The sequence below is a fragment of the Aricia agestis genome, chromosome 3 (assembly GCF_905147365.1).
Source record: "Aricia agestis chromosome 3, ilAriAges1.1, whole genome shotgun sequence".
Lineage (NCBI taxonomy): Eukaryota > Metazoa > Arthropoda > Insecta > Lepidoptera > Lycaenidae > Aricia > Aricia agestis.
In genome coordinates, this window is record NC_056408.1 from 23,379,703 (window position 1) to 23,403,697 (window position 23,995).

At 38.0% G+C, this 23,995-nt stretch overlaps 1 protein-coding gene across 2 annotated transcripts; it reads right to left on the bottom strand.

Moving 5' to 3' along the window:
- Positions 1-5,250: 5,250 nt before the first annotated feature.
- On the bottom strand, positions 5,251-23,503 carry LOC121725736 (segment polarity protein dishevelled homolog DVL-3). 2 transcript variants are annotated; one of them, XM_042112819.1, is made up of 7 exons: positions 22,554-23,503; positions 20,522-20,693; positions 18,181-18,485; positions 17,651-17,808; positions 17,348-17,532; positions 5,661-5,814; positions 5,251-5,333 (listed from the first exon to the last, which is right to left on the bottom strand). In XM_042112819.1, the coding sequence occupies exons 1-6, from the start codon at positions 23,436-23,438 to the stop codon at positions 5,663-5,665; spliced, it is 1,857 nt and encodes a 618-aa protein (XP_041968753.1). In that variant the 5' UTR covers positions 23,439-23,503; the 3' UTR covers positions 5,251-5,333; positions 5,661-5,662. The 2 variants fall into 2 exon arrangements, with proteins under 2 accessions (XP_041968753.1, XP_041968752.1); XM_042112818.1 differs by having other exon boundaries at positions 5,661-5,817.
- Positions 23,504-23,995: the final 492 nt, after the last annotated feature.

Consider the following 23,995-nt stretch of genomic DNA (forward strand, 5'->3'; position numbering starts at 1 on the left):
GCAAGGTCCCGTTTCGTCGAGGATGAACGCTCAAATGTTAGATTTTTAATTGGCGGGCACATATTATCTAATTAGGACATTTCTGAATATTATGAAAATGTTAAAATTACCATACACATAAAATATGATTCCCATTTGGCATACCGCATACATAATAATATTTGCGTGTCCACTCTCTGTGGCCGTGACAGAAAGTGAGCGTTTCACTAAAGGCTGGTCGACTCAAAATTTTCACAAAATTTATTTTATAATCTAGTTAAATTATTAATACTTAGATAATAATTTTATTCTCTTTGACATAAAAGTATTATTTTTATTTACAAATAAATTTTTAATGTGGCATTTAGCTATGTGAAATATTTGCCACTTCATATTCCAATATTTTTTAAATGAGTCTCTTTGCTTGTATCATAACAATTTTATGGATTACCGCTTTCACTTAGCACTATTGTAATTAAAAATTTAATATTTGATTAATCCTTCGATCGCGGATTCTTGGAAATGCTATTGTATTCTATTGTCGCGATCACCGGTGCTGTTATGGAGCTTGAAGGATTAAATATATTGTCTGTAATCTGTATGGTGTCTGACTACCAGCCACCACCTGCCATCTGTTTATTTGTACCATTCCATGACCGTAGCTTACATATTATGTATTATGTGTTTACTGAATAGATAGTAGCATGTACCTATGGTTCACATAGGTAATATGTTATTGAAACTTTTATACGGGAATGTTTAAGAGTAAATAAATATATATTTTAATTACCTCACTTGTTTTACTGTTGTCCAGGATTACACTCATTATAAAAAAGTGACACAACTTACAAAATACTTACTGGGAGGTGAAACCGAAGTGTTAAATAAAAGGCGACGCGGTTTACAAAACACTATTCGTTTATTAAAAATTACGCTTCATAAACATCGCCTCTATTGAAATTATTCCAAAAATAACGACAGTTTAATATACAAAATAAAACAAAACATAATTTTAGGCTGCCATTATCACAACTTGCCGCCAAAATAAATGTCAATTTCAATAATATACGACCACGTAAATGCTCGTGACGGGTGAGTACTGAGTATTACAAAATGAATAAAAATAAACTATTTACACGCTAAAATATTATTAAATATAAAAATATATGTTATACAAAATCTATGAATATAAATTCGTACAAAACCTGGCTCACTGGAGTGAGTGTGTGTGTGTTTGTGTGTGTGCAGAACCCGGCCCCCTGCTCACGCCTGGCCGCTAGATTTGGCTCGAAAACTTCGTAATACAGTTGAGGAGAGCCACGACCAGGCCGCCGACGCGAATGTCACAGGGACACCAACTTCAGAGGATAGAGTTACGACAAGCGATTACAAAGCGATTTACAGCTTGACTAGTGCTGAAGCGTCTATCTTTTAGAACATTTTATACGTCTTAGTTTATATCAGTTTTTTAGAATTTGGTTTGTTAGTATTCCTGTGACATATTCGGTCGAGGGGGCAGCCGGGTGAAGTCAAACCACCAGAAGCTTATTGTACAGCGAACTCGATAAATATAAGTTTGTATTGCATTAAAAGTAATGTCAGTCTCTTGAAACGATCTCAACGTTCAACTCAAGTCGACGCCTGACCAGTAGCCGAAGACATGATATGCTTCAATTAAAAAAAAATGTAAAAAATAATACAAATAAATAAATACATAACTTTTGACATAATATACAAAAATTCCCAAAAGTTACTACACTCATATAACCATTTAAAGAAGTGACATAGCTTGTGTACAACCTCGCCCAATGTCTTTTATATACAGCATGACTGGTGAGACATGATCGATACTTAAGGAGAGTATTCGGTACTCGATTCTCATGATAATTATGTAATAAATTAGGTACTTAATTTTGACCAAATTTTCCTTTAAGTAAATAAACGAATCATGGACACTTAGTAAATTACTATGCGGCCGGCGCGGCGGCATGCGCCCCGCGCCGGTGTCCATGAGTTGGGTAAATAATTATTTAAGTTTAAGCTATATTTACTAAGTGAACAATTGATATTATTTTTTTATATTTTTTGTACTAAGTAATATAAAAGCCAAATATCACGTCCTCCAGTATTGAAAATATCTCACCAGTCATGCTGTATACCTACTAATCCCCCCTTCATATTATTATAATACTCTTCTCAAATAGTCCGTGCTCGGGCTACTGATGAGGTCCTTGCGTAGCGCATTGTTACAATGTAAAAGATTAAATCGGCGAAAATCCTCGTTGTATTGTAAACTTAATAAATCGTAATTACAATAATTGTATAATATTAAATTAATATTCCATAGCAGTTTCTCACGGAAATACATAATTTAAAAGTTCTCTTCACCGAGTGGAAAAAGTAAAAAATAATTACATAACACCTAGACACGTGCCTAGCGAATAGATTTTGTATAAGCATATTTAAATATGGCGCATATATAATGAGTACATGATAAAACGATAGTGGCTCGCGATATACTTTTCCATGCAGCTGATATGTACCAAACGAAACGCGACCGGCTCGCTGACCATACCACAACATATAACACAGACATATCGACATGTTTTCACTTTTGTATGCATGGTGATGGGTACAAAAGGTCCTCGGTTTTTATCCCAGAGGTTTATTGTGAACCTCCAGCCGTTAGAGCGTTTTCACATTACGCGGGCAAGCAGCGGTAACACTTTGGTGTGAGTTACACAAATATATACGTTTTAATATGAACCTAATAAATCTGTCTTTGTCTTTTTAGTTTTTTGTGAGATATCAGAAATGCTAGATATTGAAAAGCGCGCTTCTGGCAAAGTCGAGAAGGTAGTTTTCAGTTTATCGCTTTTCGTAATGTGTAAACGCTCTAAATCATAAAACAAAAAGGATATAAAAGACAATTTTATAGGTAAGTTGGCAGTTTTTGGTAGACAAGTGACAACAACGTATATTAAAAATCCCATAGCTAGCAAGTAGCACAGCTTAGCTTTTTAGTTCCGCGAGCGGCCGCCAGGGGCGCTGGTGACCGACATTTCGCATTTTCGCTTGGAATAATATTTTTAATTTCTAATATTTAACATGCAAAATTTTTTGGATATAATAATAATTTTCGAGGTCTCTCTGCGAGGGCCAATTACCAGCGATTGTTGTCATGGGAACTTTCTTACTATTGTATCTGGCTATGAAACGCGCTGCTGTTTATGATCATGGTGGTCACACAAACAATCTTTTATGTAAATATTTACTTATTATTGTTGGGTACACTTATTTTTAATTCCTTAAAATTGCACATAAGGCGAACCGCAAAGCACACGACAAAGGACACGACACTGTACGTTCCATAGAACTATCCTGTCGTGTCGTGTCGCGTAGTGCGGTTTCACCTTTGTCATATTTTTTCGGTTATTGACAAGGCCATTTGACTTTTCTGTTTACTTGTTCATAAAAATAACAGTTAAATTCAAAACTGAGGATAGTTTACCTTAGAGGAGTTACCGACCTCAGTGAGTCAGCAACAAAAGTTACATGATTTAGTTATGAGTTATGAAAATGAGTCGCCAAGTCGCGAATTTTAACCCCGACGTGTACGTTACCCTAGCAGATAGTACATCTAATATACCATATCATACGATACCCTCATAGTTAATTCCGATTTCATCATTTCTCTACGTATACTTCAATGTATTCATTACCCCACCTGGTCTGATGATAATTGCTAATCATAATGAACAGCATAGTTAATTATAATAACCCAGAAGTTTTTTCTTGACGGGGTTTGAACCCGCGACATATTAAGCAAAGGTAAAAATGTAATTTTCACAGCTACGGCAAATGGTTTCACACTTTCAGCTGTTTAATTTCACAGCTGACTTGACAGCAGGTTTCCTGTAGTATAGTAGACGCTTCCTCCAATGTCAATGCCTCCAGCGGGAAAGATTAGCCTTATTTTTAATTTATTTAGTCAACTTCCTTTTATAATAATTATCATATGAATAATTTAATTTTCTCACGTTGTTTCAGGTGCTCTAATTTTCTATTTTTTTTTTTTTCAATTAAAGAACAACATCAGTATTGTATTAGCAATTATCATCAGCTCACATATACCTCTATCCGACTCAACTCGTCGTCGAAGCGACGCTAGCACAAAACTCTACACATGAATGTTTATCCGATTGGTACGTTACATGACCAAAACTTCGTTTCGTCACTAACACCTACGCTAGAACTACACCTATGACCTACCTACACGATAATAAATAATACACCTAAAGCACCTACCTAGCGTACTGTAATATAATCTATATGTAACACAGACATCATTGTACAGACTACATATCATATGGCGGGAACTAAAACTAACGACAACTAAATACAGCGGCGCTCGTCGCACAACGTACACAAACAAATGTAAAGTAATCCAAAAGCTTGGAATTTCATTTGAAGGGGTTTTCGTGACACAAGCCGCCCATAACTTCGAGATCTCTCAGATACACCGGTGGGGGCAACGGCCAATGTGGCAACATCTACCAAAACTGTTCACCTCTGTGGCCCGCGAACTTCTTGCTTCACCACACAAATCGAACACTGCGAGATCCCCTTTCATTTTTGCCATGTGATCTTAAAGTTATGTGCGACCTATAGTGAATTTGAGGAACTCATTGTCTGAGTTGGAAGCCCTTATGTTCATTGCTCATCACACATTAATAATTACATTTCAGACTTATTGCGAATTCAGTTTAATTTTGTGTACATTGTGCGGCGTCGTTATGGTTATAAATTATAATAATTTATAATGTATACTTAATACATATTGCTTTAATGAATCGAGCTACCCTCCACGATAAACTTTGAGAAAATTCTTAATGCTTGTAAAATTTTTTTGGTTTGCAGCAGTGCATAAATTAAGTTCATAATCATTTTTATTGTCAAATCATTTAAAAGAGGGTAGATATATTATGAAAACGTATCCCATTGAAAGTTGTATGTACACGAACATGATACAAGGTGTAATTTTCATCATTTGGTGTTGCGCCTATATCACGTTTGTGCACATTTGACATACTTATTGTAGAAACATAATAATGTGAATAGTAAAAAGGCGATTTATACAGAGTGGTTATTGTTAATAATAGAACCCTGGTCACTGTCGACGTCCGCGGTCCGCTGCGGAATGACAAACTGGTGATGGCACATCGACGCCCCCCGCGCCCCGCACCCGCCCCGCCCCTCGCCACGCCCACCGGCCGGCGCGCGGGATAGGAATACTTCGCGATTACATTTAATACATACGTTATTTGGCAGTGATGGACATTCAAAACTTGGTCCTGAAAAAAAACATTATTTAGTGGTACATAACAAACAGTTTTAGCACATTTTTTAGTCTCTAATTATAAATTACTTCAGACACAAAAAATTAAAGAAAAATGATAACTCAAGAATCTTTGAAGCGTTGAAAGGTCATTGACCCCACACTGATTGATTAGAGAACTTATTTTTTAAGGTAAATTTTCTTTTCCAGTTAATTTATTTACAACTCTAGTTCGATTCGAATTCAAAAACTTATCGCGCCGTTAAGTATTCGAATACGAATCAAACTAGAAAAAAAACTAATAAAAAAGGAAAAAAGGCAGGCCTGTTAGAGCTTTACACACCGTTATAGGAATAGCACGGGTCTGTCGGCGGCGCGGTCGGAGCCGCTGGAGTGCGAGCGCCGCGTACCCCCGCCGCCGCCGCCGCCGCCACCGCCCCCGTCCGCCGCCGACGCGCCCGAACCGGACGACGTCGACTTCACCTCGCCCTCGCGACCTGCTGTATAAATTTATTCATAAAGTACATGTTGTGATAAACAGAAAAATGTTTGTTTGTTTAGATAGAACTAGCTATTTGACCGAGCTTTGCTCGGTATTCGGTAAAACACGAATAAAATGTCATTTTCTGAAAATGATTCCTAGCTAGATCGATTTATCGCCCCCGAAATCCTCTATATACTAAATTTCATGAAAATCGTTGGAGCCGATTCCGAGATTACAATTATATATATATATATATATATATATATATATATATATATATATATATATATATATATATATATATATATATATATATATATATATATATATATATATATATATATATATATATATATATATATATATATATATATATTTAAATCGCGGAAGACTTGTTGCGTCTTTTCAAAGTCGAACCCTATGGCGTCTACCATTCCCAATGACTTTTTAATTGTTTTTCGTGCGAATATAGTTACATTGCTGTCATGTGAATTCTATTGTCGACGAGAAATTTTGTTTACGTACGAAAATTAGATATTCAATTTGAAATAATTCTCGCTGGTTTTTTGCTTCCGTTCTCGATGGAAATCATGTGACACATTGTATATTTTTGTATTCGTTCCATGCATTTAATCGTTTTTCCTACATCCATTTAAATGTATGGTTATATTGATACCGTATATTGTACTATATTAATTCCATGCATTCTACTAATTAAATGACTCCTTACTATATTTGAGATTATATCGGTACCGTATATTATTTTTTTATGTACGCCATAAACTGTTGAGTTTGTTGCTTCCTCCTAACCTTATATGTTATATCGATACATACATAGGTACCTATATAATAGATCCCAATAAATTAATTGCGTGATGTGGTCTCTGTCTACCCCAATGAGGGACAGGAGTGACGATATGTATGTATAAATAGAGAATCATCCCTCTTTATGAAGTCGATTAAAATGAAATACTTATTTCTATAACTTGGAGTACATAACAGACATTAAAAACAAGTTATCCCTATATTACATAGATTAATTAAATTTTAAATTATAATTAGGTAAGTCCGCTAGGCTAACTAAAAAATATTAAGAATAATTATGATAGATATGATCATTTTATTTATGTGAGCGTGTTTCTTCTGAACTTAAGTATGAACACAAAATAAAACAATTATTTCGGTAGTAGGTATTTTTAAGTTTTATTGTTTAAAATCAAGTAGGTACAATAATAAACCCATAGTCATAATAATCAAAGTATCGGACAAATCAAATACACCGAAATAGGAACATAAAAGTAATTTAAGAAATTAACAATTTTAAGAACGACCAGTTGAGAGGCTAATTTACTGTGACATTGACTATAGTTAACTTGTGTATGTAAGCAATACTAGTTTTCAATCGTGGCTCTGCCCACGTGACAAGTTGATAAAATTTAACAAATTGAAATTCGTTATTAGCCGTTTAGGCGTTAAAAAAATAAAACAAAAATGCTTAGAAAAATATTTACCTGAAGAATCACATATCAGACATACCTATCAGTACAAAGTCTCAAAAAAAGGCCCTTTAGGCGTCGAAAAGAAAAATAAAAACGTTTAAAAAATTACTAACGTACCTATCAAAAATAAGATAAAACAGTCCAAAATCTCAAAAAATTACACAACTACACAAAAATTACACAACAATATATATACTTTGTTTGTAAATTTAAATTATGGTTATTATCTATAATAGTACCTATTATTTCTGTTTATTTGTTTTGTACAAAAAGAGGACGGTATTTGATTATAATACAAGTTCACAATAATAATAATTTTTTTCGTAAGTAGTTGGTTAACGCGCGCGCGTAAGCAAACACGACGCGACGTTGCGTTCTGTGCTGTGATAGTCATAGTCAATCATGGTTGTCGTGATTGATGTAGATCGTTTCGATCGTTTTTTGTATTGTTTATTGTATCTTCTTCTTCCTAGTCGTATCCTCATGGCTGAGGGACGTGACCACCAAAATTTGCTTTTTGGGATAGAGCTCTCCACTTGTCTCTATTTTTGGCCTGATGAAATGCCTCCTGGAACGTGCAGTCAGCAGCCTTGACAATCGCGTCTGTCCATCGTGTAGCCACTCTGCCTCTGCCTCTTTTCCCCTCTAATTGCCCAGCTAGTATGAGACTCTCAAGATTATTAGGCTCCCGGCGGGCTATGTGGCCAAAAAAGGCAAGTGATCGTTGTAGACAAAGCGTGGACAGGCGGGTGGTTATTTTGAGTTGCTGAAGTATAGACGTGTTGGTCCGGTGTGCGGTCCAAGGGATGCCGAGCATTTTACGCCAGCACCACATTTCAAAAGCGTCAATCTTAGCTCGAGTACGTGCTTTTAGTGTCCATGTCTCGGAGGCATATAAAAATATTGAAAAGATTAGGGAACGCATTAGTGTTATTTTTGTGCTACGATAGATGTTCTTATTCTTCCATATCTTTTCTAAGCGCCCAACCGCAGATTTAGCCATCTGAGCCCGTCGGACAACCTCCCTCTCGCAGTTACCATTGTTGCTAATCAACGATCACAGGTAGACAAACTCCTCTACGGGTTGGAGATCTTGTAGTAAGGATGTCTTTTGTATTTGGTTCAGCTTATCGACGTACATCAGTTTGGTTTTATTGCGATTGATTTGGAGGCCAAAGTCTCGACTAATCTTTTCGAGCCGCGCTAGAAGTTCAGCAAGTTTCACTTCGCAAGTACTTATAAGCGTGGTGTCGTCAGCGAACCTTAGGTTGTTGAGAAGGTATCCGTTAATTTTAATACCATCCTCCCAATCATCCAACACTCGACGCATTATATATTCGCCTACGAGGTTGAACAGCTGTGGAAAGAGGATGCAACCCTGTCTGACACCACGCTCTGTAGCAAACGGCTCTGACAGATCATTGTCTAATCGCACCCTTGATCGACCTTCCAGATAGAGGTTTTGTACCAAAAATATGAGATGATCGGGGACGCCCAACTCTCTCATCACCTCCAGCATTTTGGACCAGACGATGCAGTCAAAGGCCTTAGCGTAATTCACAAAACAGAGTACTATTGGGACATTGAATTCTCTGCTCTTTTCTATCAGCTGACGGATGTTTAGGATTTGTTCTCGGGTACCCTGCCCTTTACGAATCCCGCCTGCTCTTTGGATATCTGTCTAGTTATATAGTGTGCCAATCTGTTGTTTATAACATGGAGAAGAATCTTACTGGCGTGTGAAATTAGTGAGATGGTCCGATAATTTCCACACTTTTTAGTCGACCCTTTCTTATGTAGTGGTATCACGAGAGATTCTGTCCAATCGTCTGGCCACTGTCCTGTTCTCCATACTTTAAGACATATTGAATGCATTACTCTGATTCCACACTTACCCAAGCTCTTAAGCACTTGTGCCTGTATACCATCTCCACCGCAAGCTTTTGTTTTGAGCTTATTTATAGCTGCTTCTACTTCATGGAGAACGATGTCGGGTTCTTTATCTGTAAAATCTAATCTAGTGTCAGGTTCATCAGCGTCATATTTGTACAGGTCTTGGCAGTAGTTCCTCCATCTTGTCATCACTTGGTTCTTGTCTAAAATCAGGTTACCCTTTTCATCTTCTATGTTCCAAGATTTTGATTTTCGTTCCCGTGTGAGAATTTTTACCTTTTGGAACATGTCTCTTGGATGTAGGGTATCAGAGTGTGTTTGTATATCTCTACATATAGAATTGATATATGCATTCTTGTCATGTCTACAGAGACGCTGTACTAGTGAGTCAAGTTCAGAGTATCGCTGTTGTTCTTCCTTTGAACGAATTCCTCCAGTCTTTAGAGCCTTTCTTTGTGCGATTGCCTCCCAAGTGGTCATCCACTCAGATCTAGGGTGTTTTACTTTCCGTCCATTTGTGATTGTTCTAGTTGTCTCTTCTAATGCGGCCTTAAGCTGATTCCATGATGTATTGGCTGAGTCAAATGGGCAATATGTTTCACTGTCCAGTCGAGTTTGTAGTGTGTCCTCAAAAGCTTTCGCTTCTTGTGTTAGAAGAATATTTTTGGATGGTGGAGGCTTTGAAACTACTTTGAGGCGGACTCTGTATTGAGCTATTAACAGCTGATGGTCGCTGCCACAATCTGCACCCGGAAAAGTCTTTGAGAGAGTTATGCACGACTTCCATCTGCTGCTGATTATTATGAAGTCAATCTGATTTTTATGACCTGTTGGCGATCGCCATGTCCATAAGCGTCTTGGATGTTGTTTATATGCCGTGTTAGTTACGAATAGTCCTTTTTCAATGCAAAACTCTAACAACATCTCACCTCGACTGTTGCGGGCTCCTAAGCCGTATTCCCCAATAACATTCCTTAGGTGTTGATCATTATCAGTGTGCCCTATCTTAGCATTAAAGTCTCCCAGGATGATAGTACATTCCTTCTTTGGTAACGCTTTGCAGGTTAATTCTAGCTCGTGGTAAAATTCCTCCATCTCTTCTTCGGTGGCTGCAGTGGTCGGCGCATAGACCTGTACAAAGTTAATTGGGTGTGGATGGGCTGAAATTTTTAAGGATATAATTCTATTGTTGATGGTATTATACCCCAATACCTTGTCTCGTAGCCAGCTAGCAACTATGAAGCCCACACCACTAAAACTATTGTCTTGCCTGTCAGAGTAGATTACCATATTTCCTTCAGGTGTGATGTGGTATCCGTTATCTTTGACATGGGTCTCACTCAATCCTAGTATAGCCAGATTATAGCGCTCCATCTCCGCTTTAACAACTTCGATTTTTCCTGGCCTTAAAAGTCCACGGACATTCCAGGTTCCTATTGTTATTGCCCTTCCCTTGGGTGTTAGTTTGCTAGAGTAAGATGTTATGTTTCCAACTGCAGCCGGTAGCCACTTTCACACCAGTCGGCCCGGAACCAAGCTGGCGCCGAGCGTTAGTCGGGTCGCATGACATCATATTATCTCTGGTGGCGTTCTTATTATAGTCGCGGTAGTTTCCCGTTGCTTTCCGCGCTAGACTTTTTGAGGGTATTTAGTCCTCAAGGCCACTACTGCCTAGGAGTCAGGTTATCATATCCGCCGCCTGAGACTCGGCGTTGTTACTCGTTTAGCACCACCCGGGGGACACGTGTAGGGTAGTAAAAGGTAATTCCTACGGACGCGAGTAACCACCGCCCCCGTTTATTGTATCAAGTTTGATTAATTTTAAACATTGATTTGATTTGTAATCTAATTTTAATTGCCTGAAATGTAAAATCAGCGATATGCGATCAGTAGTTGGGAAAGGGTCCGGTGGCTTTAACACAGGTTATACTGTAACCTAGCTAAGCTGCCGGTTGCGATCTTAACATTCTAATATAAAAAACCATTGAAAATAAAATAATTTGCATGTTGTAATTGTCTAGATTAAGGTTTTTATGTTATCGAGCTGAATAAAAGTACATTATTATTATTATAAGTATGCCATCACAGTTACTATAAATCTTGTCAAGGGTGTCGATTTATGAATGAAGAAAGTCAAGATTAAAAAAAAATCTCAGAACACTGTACAGTGTACAGCCTAGCCCATGACCCGGTAACCACTTGACGTTGAGTTTCGATGCACTTGTTTGGGCTATTTTCTCATTACCGTGGCTTTCTAATAGCGAAAGAATTATTTAAATTGGTTCAGTAGTCTCGTAACTCGTAAGTTAAATAGTAATAAGCAAACGATTAAATATTTCGTCTCTACAATATTAGTAAGTATAGATATTTAAAAATACATTAGTCCCAACCCAATTCGCAGTCTAAACTCAGTCACTGATGGGCTTTTGTTTAAAATATACAATAGGTAAGTACTTATCAAAGAAAATTATATACGTAGGTATGTAGGTAGGGACATAGTAGTTAATACAATCGATCCAAAATACTTTTAGACAGGTAAGTATATAAACAGTTCAACAACAAACAGGACACTGGACGTCAGGATAATGATCGTAAATTGCATATTTATTTGTAAATAAATATACTGCACCAGAAAAATGAAGATTTATAAAGCGATTTTATGTTCTTTCGTTTCATAGGTAGAACAAAATTATTTGTAATAATATTGATATTATTCTTGGTCGTTGCACCACAATTAAAACATTTTTTTTGTATTACAAAATGGGCCCACGGCCAAGGCCATTTTATTTTGTCTTTAAAATAGTTTTAAAAATCACTTCTTTTTAAAAAAACGATCTACATCAATCACGACAACCATTGACACGACAATCTAACACTGAAAGAATTTTTCAAATCGGACCAGTAGTTCCTGAGATAAGCGCGTTCAAATAAGCCCTTTCAAATAATTTCCCTCCGTTTTTTCCACATTTTCCTCTATTTCTTCGCTTCTATTATTCTTAGCGTGATAAAATATTGCTTATAGCCTTCCTCGATAAATGGGCTATCTAACACTGAAAGAATTTTTCAAATCGGACTAGTAGTTCCTGAGATTAACGCGTTCAAACAAACAACCTCTCCTGCTTTATAATATTGAAGTGTAGATAACATTTTTACTACTTTTCTTACTATTCTACTACTTTTTTTCGAAAATGTGTCAAATAACTACCTAATTGTAATATCGACATTGCATCGATTCGATATATTTGTTCCTGTTTTCCTGAAATACAGTTACAGATTTGATCATTATTCTGAATGATCGTCATTATGTTTTTAGGGCTATTCAGGAAAAAGACGTTCAGGAAAATGAGGAATTCACTAAATTCGTTTATAATTAAGTATTGATATAAAGAAAATTATTAAGTACTTAGAAATGTTGCGGGCCTTTATAACTTGGTATAAAAAAAGTAGTGAAAAACAGACAAATGTTGGCACACATCGAGAAATGTAAATGACGTCTTATTTGGAAATTTTTGTAGAACGTATTTCAAAGAGAGAGAGAGAGCATAAAACGAAGACCTCTATCCACACCAAAGCACTGCGATCAAATAAAGTGAGCCAGCAGATTTTATCGCAAAATAGGTTTCAACCCGTCACGTTGAGTAGGTATATCGGCAAGGCATTCAAAACAAACAATGCGCAGGACAATGACGCGAATTTTATGAACATTTTAAAAATATAATTTTTAGTTATTTAATGTAAGTTGATGTGTTATTTGTTGGTATCGGATTCTTCTCTTCTTTATCTTCAAATTAACATTAAATTTTTAATCCTTTCTAGCTCATTTTTTTTTATAAATAATAAATTGTAAGCGGCAGTATCGAAACGACACGCAAAAATTTCATAATTTGGTACTTTTTTTTATAATAACTTTTGAAATATTAACTCTACTTTCAAATAGTTTTAGCAGCATTTTTGTAAGTTAATTAGACATTGAAATGTGTAATGTTACATCAAATTTACGAAGGCGTTGTGAACCCAACTTTGAAGACATGAATTTAGTCTCTCTCAAATATTCGCCCCACTACACAATATTTATACCACAAGCGTCATTACGTCCGCACTGGCCGGCAAAAAATATAAACAAAAACATGCCCTTGCATGTCGCGTGCGAACTCCGCCCCCTCGCCTCTGTCACCCCCGCGTCTCCTCTGGGACGATGTCGTTTTGTGGGACGTAATTAAATCACACATTAGAATTGATAAAAACTTTATTATATACAGGAATCCACATTATCGGCGTGTTATACGTAAACAAAGTATCGAATATACGCCACCGATATACGGCGCACAGTAGCGACCTCCAAAATTCGCGCGCCAAATAGCGGAACTAAGAAATACGCCGAAAAGCACTCCGGTGACAAAACAACGTCCATGCCAATATTTCACCCAGCCATTGTACTAACCTTAACACTACTTCTGGCTGAATTTGAGAGATGGTCAATCTTGCGTCCGTATACAGGATGCAACAAGTCAGTCGGACGCAATATCATCGGTAAAAACCGCCATGTAGGACGCAATATCAACTCCGGGGTGGAAATATATATATATATATATATATATATATATATATATATATATATTACTTATTGAACTTATTGATATAACTTTTTGAACTCAAGGAAAATATGGTGTAGGTTTTATGGTCAGAAAGAGTATTCAGGTATATAGGAGTATGGTTATTCAGAAAGAGTAGCAGTTCTAAAACTTAAAATTACGGGCAACAAACATCTAACAATCATCCAGGCCTATGCACCAACATCTACACACCCAGATGAAGAAATCGAAGACTTTTATGATGTCTTAAATCAATCTTGTACTGAAAACCCAGGTACATGGAAGTTAGTTGTTGGTGACTTTAATGCAAAGATTGGCCAAAAACTGCAGTCGGATAATGAGGACACGATGGGTCCTCATGGTATAGGCACCAGGAATGAAAGGGGGACTCGTCTATTCGTCGTCGTATTCTAAAAACCGGTATTTTACCAGAGAAATTCTGCGATTCCAACATTATACTACTGCATAAAAAAGGGGACAAGTCTGACATTTCCAACTATAGACCTATAAGTTTAATATCACACTTGTACAAAATTTTTATTAAAGTCATACAAAATCGCATTGATTACCAATTGGATCTCCACCAACCACCTGAACAAGCTGGATTTCGACCAGGCTTCTCAACAACCGTCTAATGAATTTAATGTACCCTTATACTTAGCCTTTATTGATTTTAACAAAGCATTCGATAGCATATTCCATAACAAATTTTTTTCAGCCCTCAGTAAACAAAATATCGAACCTACTTACATAGATCTACTTAAAATAATTTACAAACATAGTTTAGCTGCCATAAAACTAGAAACTACAGGCCTAAAATTCAAAATTGAACGACAAAAAAAGGCTGACAAACCATCGCTTCGCCGACGACATAGTTCTGTTTACCACTTCTGCACAAAACCTGCAGGCCATGCTGCAAGACCTGAGCATGGCAAGCCACGAGGCGGGACTTCGGATAAATCGATCAAAGACCGAACTCATGACTAACAGCACGAAACGTAAGGCCGAGGTAGACGGGTATGAGTTGCATTATGTTGACGAGTACGTATATTTAGGCCAAATAACATCCTTTAATAATAGACAAGACAAGGAAGTAGACCAAAGAATTGAGAAGGCATGGAAAAGCTTTTGGTCTATGAAAGAACTAATGAAAGGGGACCTTCCACTTTGCCTAAAACGTAAACTCGTCGACGTATGCATCGCACCTATCCTAACTTACGATGACCGACTTACAGAAGTCCCGGCTCGGAGTTTGTCAAAGAGCTATGGAGCGCAGCATTTTAGGTGTCAAAAGGATTGACCGTATTCGAAACACCAATAATGGATGTGGGTAGAAAAGCTGCTGGTCTAAAGTGGAGCTGGGCAGGGCACGTCGCCCGCATGCACCCGGACAGATGGGCGCGTCTAAGTTACGGAGTGGCTACCGAAAGGTCGGCGAAACAGGGGCAGACCCAAGAAAAGGTGGCGCGACGAACTAGACGCTGTTGATAAAGAGTGGCCAAACACAGCAAAGATAGAGACGTGTGGAAGGAAAGAGGGGAGGCCTTATATATGTATATATATATATATATATATATATATATATATATATATATATATATATATATATATATATATATATATATATAAGAATTGCTCGTGAAAGATATAAGATTGATAAGTGCATTAGTCAGATAAATAACAGTAAATTCGGGGACCAAATTATTGTTTGTGCTTCAAGCCCCAAGCGGTCATCGGCGACCGCGATAACAATAGATAAGCTATTGTATCTCATATTAACTACCAGTGGCCGGGCAACCCACACCGCCCACTGTTAACTACAAATAATATAGGTAAGTACATTGCAAAACAACCGCAAAACAATTTGCCAAGATAGCTAGTGATATTATAAAATCAATTATTTCGTAAGCTATATTTACTAGAATACACTTAAATATCTTCGCACGTTGCAAAATTTGTCGTAGCGTTTTTTTAATGCCGAAAGAACGCAAAATAATGGCAATGGCAGAAACTCCTCGATACTCTATTGGTCCCCAGAATACGAGTTTTACGTATCATTCGAACTTGCCAGTAGACATATTCATGTCTACTGGCAAGTTTCTCCCTAGACTTTTTCCCTCGTAAAATTATATTCGTGAATAGTTCGTGAGATAATTTTACGAGGGAAAAAGTCCACATCCTGAGAATTGCCTCCCTGGTCCGGAAACTTTTACAACTTAAACATAGTAACTTGTTTTTATTTCTGTGTAGTTTGTGTGTTTGTTTGTATGAAATTGGTTTATTTGCTAAGTTTGTATATTTTTATCTACTTTTTGTATTTAATTACCTTAGCCTTCTCATTGGCCTTTTTTTAATTGTTCATTTTCATCAGATTTATAACGATTCTGTCACAGCGGTTAAATCAGTATCATGTATTAAATTCCTCTATGAGCAGTATACAGTAGATATGCGACTAAACAATCTTGCGCATGCGTCACCGCTCGCTTGTGATTCCCTACTGATTTGCCACCCGAGAGGGGTACTTACAGTTCGATACCTACACACGCGAGTGGGACAGGCCTGCTAAAGGTTAGGATGCAGTATTTTTATTATGACTTGAATTAAATTTACTTCATGAGATTAATAATAAAATATTTAGACCCAATTTCACCAACCTCTGTTTGTTAAATCCTAACCAGGCATTACTTAATGGACCTTGGAAAATTAAACAGACTGTTAAAATACTTAACCACCACACTAAAAATTTAACAGCGGATTAGTAAATACAATGTTATGTGAACAACGAGTGAATAACATTAAATTCGTTCGTTCTTGTTATAAGGCGACGAAATTGCAATGTACAAGTTTAATACGACATGTTGGCTGCAATGTGTCATTTTCACCTTATTCGTATAATACGTCATCTGGTAGATAATGCGACCAAATTAAAATATCACTGATCGCATACATTTGTTACACTACAATAGTTCTTTTTAATTTACCAGGTTACTAATTATGATCTGTCAAAGCTGAAAACATGAATCATGAAACAAACTTTTATTTACTTATTTCGGTTTGGTAATTTTGATGCAAGTCAGTGTATTTGCAATGTCAAGGAAAATCCGAGGGCCTAATTTTTGACAAAATGAAATAAAAAAATATCCACAGCCGAACATATAACCTCCTCCTTTTTGGAAGTCGGTTAAAATAATTATGCATAACATGAAAAATAATAAATAATATGTAATGATGTGGCGAAACATGGCGGAAACACTCAAAAGTCAAAACAGATTCTTTTATTGATATTGGATATTGTCTTTGAAAGTTGTTGTTTTGACTATTATAACGGCCTGTTATATATTTAACGGACCTCCCCAGCAGGAATTAAAATTTAACACCGTGTTAGGCGATTTGACATGACATTAGCGTATGGTGGAACGCTTGATAGCTCTAACAGGCCGTTAACTGATTTAACAAGCCATTATTTATTTAACATTGCTTGATGAAACTGGGTCTTATTATGAAAGTCTATAGCCAATAGTCAAGTGTTCATTCCAGCCTGTATCTCTGTACATCTGAGTACCTGCGGGCTCCTTGGCGGTGAGGTGGTCGGAGCCGGCGCTGGAGCCGCCGCTGCCGGACAGCACGCTCTCCTCGCGGTTGTAGCCGTAGATGGTGTGCTCGCTCGTCACGCAGCTCGAGTACTTGAACGGGATCGGCTGGTAGCCGTACGAGCCCGCATACGGCATGTACCCCGGACCCATCATACTGGAATAAACAAATTAAAATTGATTTATCCATACTAATATTATAAATGCGAAAGTATGTCTGTCTATCTGTCTGTAGTAACTAGTGTGTGTGTGTGTGTGTGTGTGTGTATACTGACGCGGGGTTGGGCAGCGGCGCGAGCGTGTCGCTGGCGAGGGAGTCGGCGTCGGGCGCGCGCAGGCGCAGCGCCGCCAGCTCCGCGCACAGCTCGCCCGCCACGTAGTAGCACTGCTCCGAGAACGTTATCTTGTTCACCGTGTGCCGGATGAACCCCGCCTGAAACACAAAATATATTATCAGCATTTCGCTTTGCTACCCGAAAGCCAACGTGCCAGGCGAGTTAACTCGCTCATTTAGGGTTAAAATGAATTATACGGATATACCTCGATTATTTTTATTTACTACACAATAAGCAATAGTTCAAATATATAAATTGAAACAGACAACTGAGGAGTTGGCGAACAAAACCGGATTAGTTTGCGAGAAAAAAAATTACACAGTGGTTAAAAAACTAGTATTGACAACTACTACTGTTACTACTGAACTAATTCGGTTTTGTTTGAAAATGGACTTATCCACCGAGTCGTTTAAGCCGGAAGGATGTGGCAGAGTAATAGCACGGACACTCAACAATCAGTAAAGCCTCACCTTGAGCATGTGGGAGGCGTACTTCCTGGCGTCCCGGCGGTCGGCGATGCCAGCGACGTGCTGCAGGATCCAGTCGACGACGTCGGCGCCGATGAACGCGTTGGGGATGGTGATCTTCAGCCACATGCGGTCGCGGATCTCGAGGCCGGAGTCGGGGCGCAGCATGGCGCGCACCACCAGCGCCATGTCCATGCCCACGCTCAGCTGCGGCTCGTCGCGCTCCGGCAGCGAGGGCGCCGGCAGCGACGACAGCGGCGGTGGCGGATACGCCTCGCGCAGCGCCGCCGTGTGCGCCACCCACGCGCCTGCAACATTACATTTTATGAACGCCTCCGTGGTCTAGTGGTATAGAGCGCGGCTCTTGACTCTGAGGTCGTGGGTTCGATTCCCGCGTTGGAAACATGTTATTTCCAAGTTTGGTTAGGACAATGCAGGCTCTGGATGGATGGATGGATCGACGCATGGATCATCTTACTTGTCTGACAATCACCTAAGAAGACAAGTAAGATGATCCATGCGTCGGATGGGCATGTAAAAAGTCGGTCCTGCGCCTGATCTCTCGCCAGTTGTGTCGGTCGTCCGTCCCACTGGGTTATGAGAGTAAAGGAATAGAGAGTGCTCTTGTGTACTGCGCACACACTTGGGAACTATAAATTACTCCTGCGTAGCTGGCCTGGTTTCAATGAAACCGGCCACCGTCACCGAAACCGGTGTGGGAGCTATTACATTTTATGTATTTTATGACATATTAAGACAAATATTGCTAAGTAATTAAAATTGACCCCTTGACGAAGGCCTCCTCTATGTTGAAGAAACGGGAGGCCTTTTTAGGGTTCCGTAGTCAACAAGTCCGTCTGTCTGTCCGTCCGTCCATCAGGAGGGAGACAGAGACTATAGGACCTACAAAGCTATAATTTGGCATGAATGTACATATTAATGATGCCGACAAAATGGTACATGAAATATTTTTTTTTATACCTTCCCTACACATCAAGCGAGGATGAATTTTTGGATAGGTTTTTTTAAAATATTATGAGTATTCATATATCATTTTACGATTTAGGGATCCGTTTGTGAAATATTAAGTTTTAAAGTGGAAAAAATCGTTAGAATCCAGTGTCCCCCCCTTCTACCAGCTAAACAGTTGCTTCTGGAAATGTGAAAAAATTCACAGGAGTAGGAAATATGCTTTTAAAAGGAAAACTATCACGGCTAAGAAGACTTTATAAGTTTTTGAGTTATAGTCGATCAACTAAAAAAAATTTATGTACGAAGTTCAAAGGAACTTTTCGTTCAAATTCCTTTGAACGAAGTGTTAAACACATTATAAATGTACATTCATTGACCATACAAAAAATATCAAAAACTAGCGGTACTACGGAACCCTATATTGCGCGTGGCCCGACACGCACTTGGCCGGTTTTTTTATTTACATCTTCTCATCTTATTGTTGGCCTGCCTGTTCTTTTGCTTTTTGGTGATCACGGAGCTAATACTAAGAGGAGGTGTTGTAATCAAGTTTCCTTAAAAAACGACGCGTGACAATTTGCGGGGTGAGGGGGTGTCAAGCTCCGCCAACTTCTCAATATTTCATCTATCGGCTAAAAGCCAAACTACTAGCTTAGGTCGATGTTGATGTTACTACGTAGTTCAACTATCTTACACTAGATGTTATTTTGTCTTGAATATTATGGGACGTACTACGGCCCTGGATATTTTTTACGTTTCAAATAGTTATCATAGGTGACGACAGATGGCGGTTTATAAGTAATATCATAATAAAAGCTATATAATCACGGTTTTAGCTATTAAATGTGTTTAAGACTAAGTGTATAACGGTTTTCAGTATTCAAGTATGATTATTGTAATAAACTTATGCAAAATTATACGCGTTAACGTCTGTATTATCTTTCAAAGGTTTGGCCACCTAGTGTCAAGTAGTATAATTAACGCTGAAAGCTGAAATGTTCTAGAACTTTTATATTTAAATTACATTTAAAATTATTTCCAAATGAAATGTGATGGTATTTATATTATCAGCATGTCTGTCTGAGTGTTTTCGACATTGTAAAACACAATACTTCATTCTTTCCTTGTTAAATACGCAGAAAACACCAATTTATTGGGAGTCTCGTTACGTGTGCACCTGACAAACGCTGAAAGTGTACTGACTTAAGCCCCGCCCACAATGATGACGTCAGGACCTAGTTGAAAATCACAGTGCACAGTTGCTTAGGCCAGCTCCTCTTTGTATGAGCTCCGTGTTGGTGATTGAGGAGCCCTTGCTAGTGTTGCAAGTTGCTAATCCTAAGCTGAACAATAAATTAACAATGAAACCCACCAGGATCTATAGGTCTGACGGGCTCGGTGCGGGGAATGGTGAAGTAGCCTTTGGGGTTGGGGTCCCAGCACTTGGCCACCACCAGCTTGATGGGGCCGGGCTTCTGCACCACCTCCCGCAGCACCCGCACCGCCTCGTCGTTCGTCATGTCCTCGAAGTTCACATCGTTCACCTGAAATATTGAAAAAAAATTGCTTTTCACTATCTTTGAGAAACAATCTATTAACATGATACACATACTTGTTATTTAATTATTTTATAATGTTTTAAATAAAAGAAGCTATTATAAGTTGTATTGCATATTATCATTATATTGTGTGACAAAGGGTTTCAATTGTGCATTTTCTTCATATACTTACACAATAAAAATAAAACAAAGATATCTTCACTTCTCAGTGTGGTACAAATCACAATGTTATCTTAATAATTTAATGTAACAAATTAATCACAGTCATTTTATTTTTCTTTTATTGTTGTGCTCTCATTGTATGCAAATCTGTTTTATTATTAAAACATGAGAAATGTGTGCAAGTAACACAAGATAATGTTAATGTAACATTAGATGGGCGGCAAAATTTTCTTTTCGTAACAGCTTTTTAGTTATTTAACTTAAAAAGCTGTTTACAGTTTTGAATGTGGAATACATTCTTTCATTATAATATCATATCATTAAAATACATAATATACAATTAGACATTAATCGACAATAAATGTTGTTTTGGATATTATTTCTGAACTTTTGCTTCCATAACTTCTAACATATTTAAAGTGACAAAAAACATGCAAAATGCTATAAAATGACACAAAAACTTTAATTTAAAGTTAAAATTCAAAAGTAGACAATAACTTATTACATTAAAATGAATAAACTAAAAAGAAACATGTACAATACAGTTTGAAAACAAATCAGAGCAATATTTCCTTGTTCTCAGCAAGGTTAACTATACTGTATGATACAATATACATATAAAAAAGTTTTATAATAATATAAATACAAATAAAGCGAAGTTAAATGGATGAGATTTTGATGACCTCTGTTATGTTATGGCTCAATGGTTGAGCGTGTGGCGGTTCAAAACCAGGGGTCTCTGGTTCATATATGTGTATGCTATTATAAAAATCTTAAATATATTTTTGTTGTCTTGATACCCGCAACACAAGTCCTTTGGGTACTTAGCACGGGGCCAGACTGACGTGGTGTGAAGCATCCATAGATATTATTATTATTTTTAAATGGAGTATTTTAATAAAGAGTATTGTAATTATTGTAGAAATTTTTCAACATATTTTATTAATATTTTTATGAGGCTTATGGTATACATATAATCTGCATTACCCTCTTAGTATCATAATAAGTTCTTAAAACACCCTAGTGACCTTTCATGTTCAACTGTTTTTACAACTTTTATAAGGCAAGGACCGAGTAGGGCTCACTTGTTTATGGTGGAGGCACCTGCTACTTTTTACTATACTACATGCTATTTAGCATTTTTACTGATACTTCATTAAAAATGCAAGAACAGAGCCATAACAATGTCTGTTATGGTTTTGTTATAATTTATCTATTAAGCCCCATAAGCTCACCGGTGAGCGAGACACAATAGAATAACAATACATTTCCAAGAAACCACTATCGAAGGATTAATCTAAATGTATTGCAATGCATTTATTATTGAATATTTAATATGTCACATTGTAATAGGTAGTAGTATTATAACCACCCATACTAATGTTTGTTTCCATTCAGATCAAAATAACTTTTAACATTCAAACTATGACTATTCTTTGTGTATTAATCTTATTCAAACATTAGATACAACCAATCATTGTATCACATTGTAGGTAAACAGACCTCGCTACTGATGTTTTACACAAAATATAACATCATTATGTTGTAAAGAATTTCATTAATCAAAAGATGCTAATAATACTGAAAGAATGTGCAATACAAACTAAGTACTGTATACTAATTACTAATACTGTAATAAAAGGACACATTATATTATCAAAAACACTGAAAATAATAACTCACTTGCAATATCATATCTCCGGGCTCTATTCTCCCATCCAGGGCCACCGCCCCACCCTTCATGATGCTTCCGACGTAGATGCCTCCATCGCCACCCTTGTTGGACTGCCCCACTATGGATATTCCGAGGAAGTTTACAGTGTCCATGTTCAACGTGACCGTTATGATGTGCATGGACATGGTGGAGTCCGTGATGGAGGAGTAGGAGGACGTCCTCGACATGACCTGTGGCCGCTTGCGCCGGCGCTGCGGCCGCTTGCGCGAGCTCACTTGCAGGTGCGACACGCTGCTGCACTCCGTCAGCGCACGGTCCACCGACGCGTTGGTGTGGCGGCCCGTCGTGGTCGTGATCTCCGACTGGCTGTCGAACAGGCTCGTGGAATCCAGGTCCGAGCTCAGCACGGACGCGGTCTCGTACTCCAGACCGTGGTTCCCGTACTTGGAGTGCCCGTTGATTCTGAGACCTCTGTACTTGTATTTGTCGCACGAGGCTCGATGCCCGGGCCTGGAGCTGATGGTGCTGTCCGTGTCGGTGCAGGTGTCCCTGGTGAGAGGCGCAGTAGGGGCCCCGTGTACATTTTGTTTTCCCTTGCCAGCGTTGCTGTCCGTGCACTGAGATGCGCCGTCCGAGGGATTAGAACCCTCCGCGGACACTAACCACGACACGACACGACCGTTGAAGCACGGCAGATGAGCGTTATCATCGACTATTTCCTCTTTCACGACACCGAAATCATCGTCCATTGACTTGAAAAAAAATTTATAATTCGGCCTATTCAATTGATTCTTGAAATCGAGTAGAGTCACTTTCTCGGGAGATATTGGTATTTTAACTAGGTACGGCGTCTCTTCATCGTCGATGTAGTAAATAACTTTAGTTTCCTCCATTGTTAAAACATTTATTATTGAAAATTAACAACACCCCGACGATCTATAAATATCGGTCGCCATCACAAAAATGGCTACAAAATTAGTTCCGTTCTTAGACTGCATGTGGAGCCACTGTAGCGTCATATGAAGATGAAATTAAAAAAAAATTGGGTACCTACCTATCTCATATCTGTCGGTGGGCTGGGCTATCATAAAAAATTTGTAAAAAAAAATAGTAGCACAGTGGCCAATAATAATTTTCAAGACTTATAAATGACAATCACTACAAGAGTAGACATTGTGTCACTACTCACTATTTGTATTTTCTTGTAAATATACCTTTGTTATACCTAAATAAGTGAGTGTTACATACATATTACATACTCACACCACGTCAGTGATCAGGTACATAATATATTTAAGATTTTTATTATAGATACACATATTTAATCCATGACCCAGGAACTTTGAAAACTTTTTGTTCCGTCGGCGGGATTCGAACCCGCGAGTCGCGACCCCCGGCTTGAGAGCTATGGCCTATACGGTATACCAATTACCAAGTACCAAATACCAAC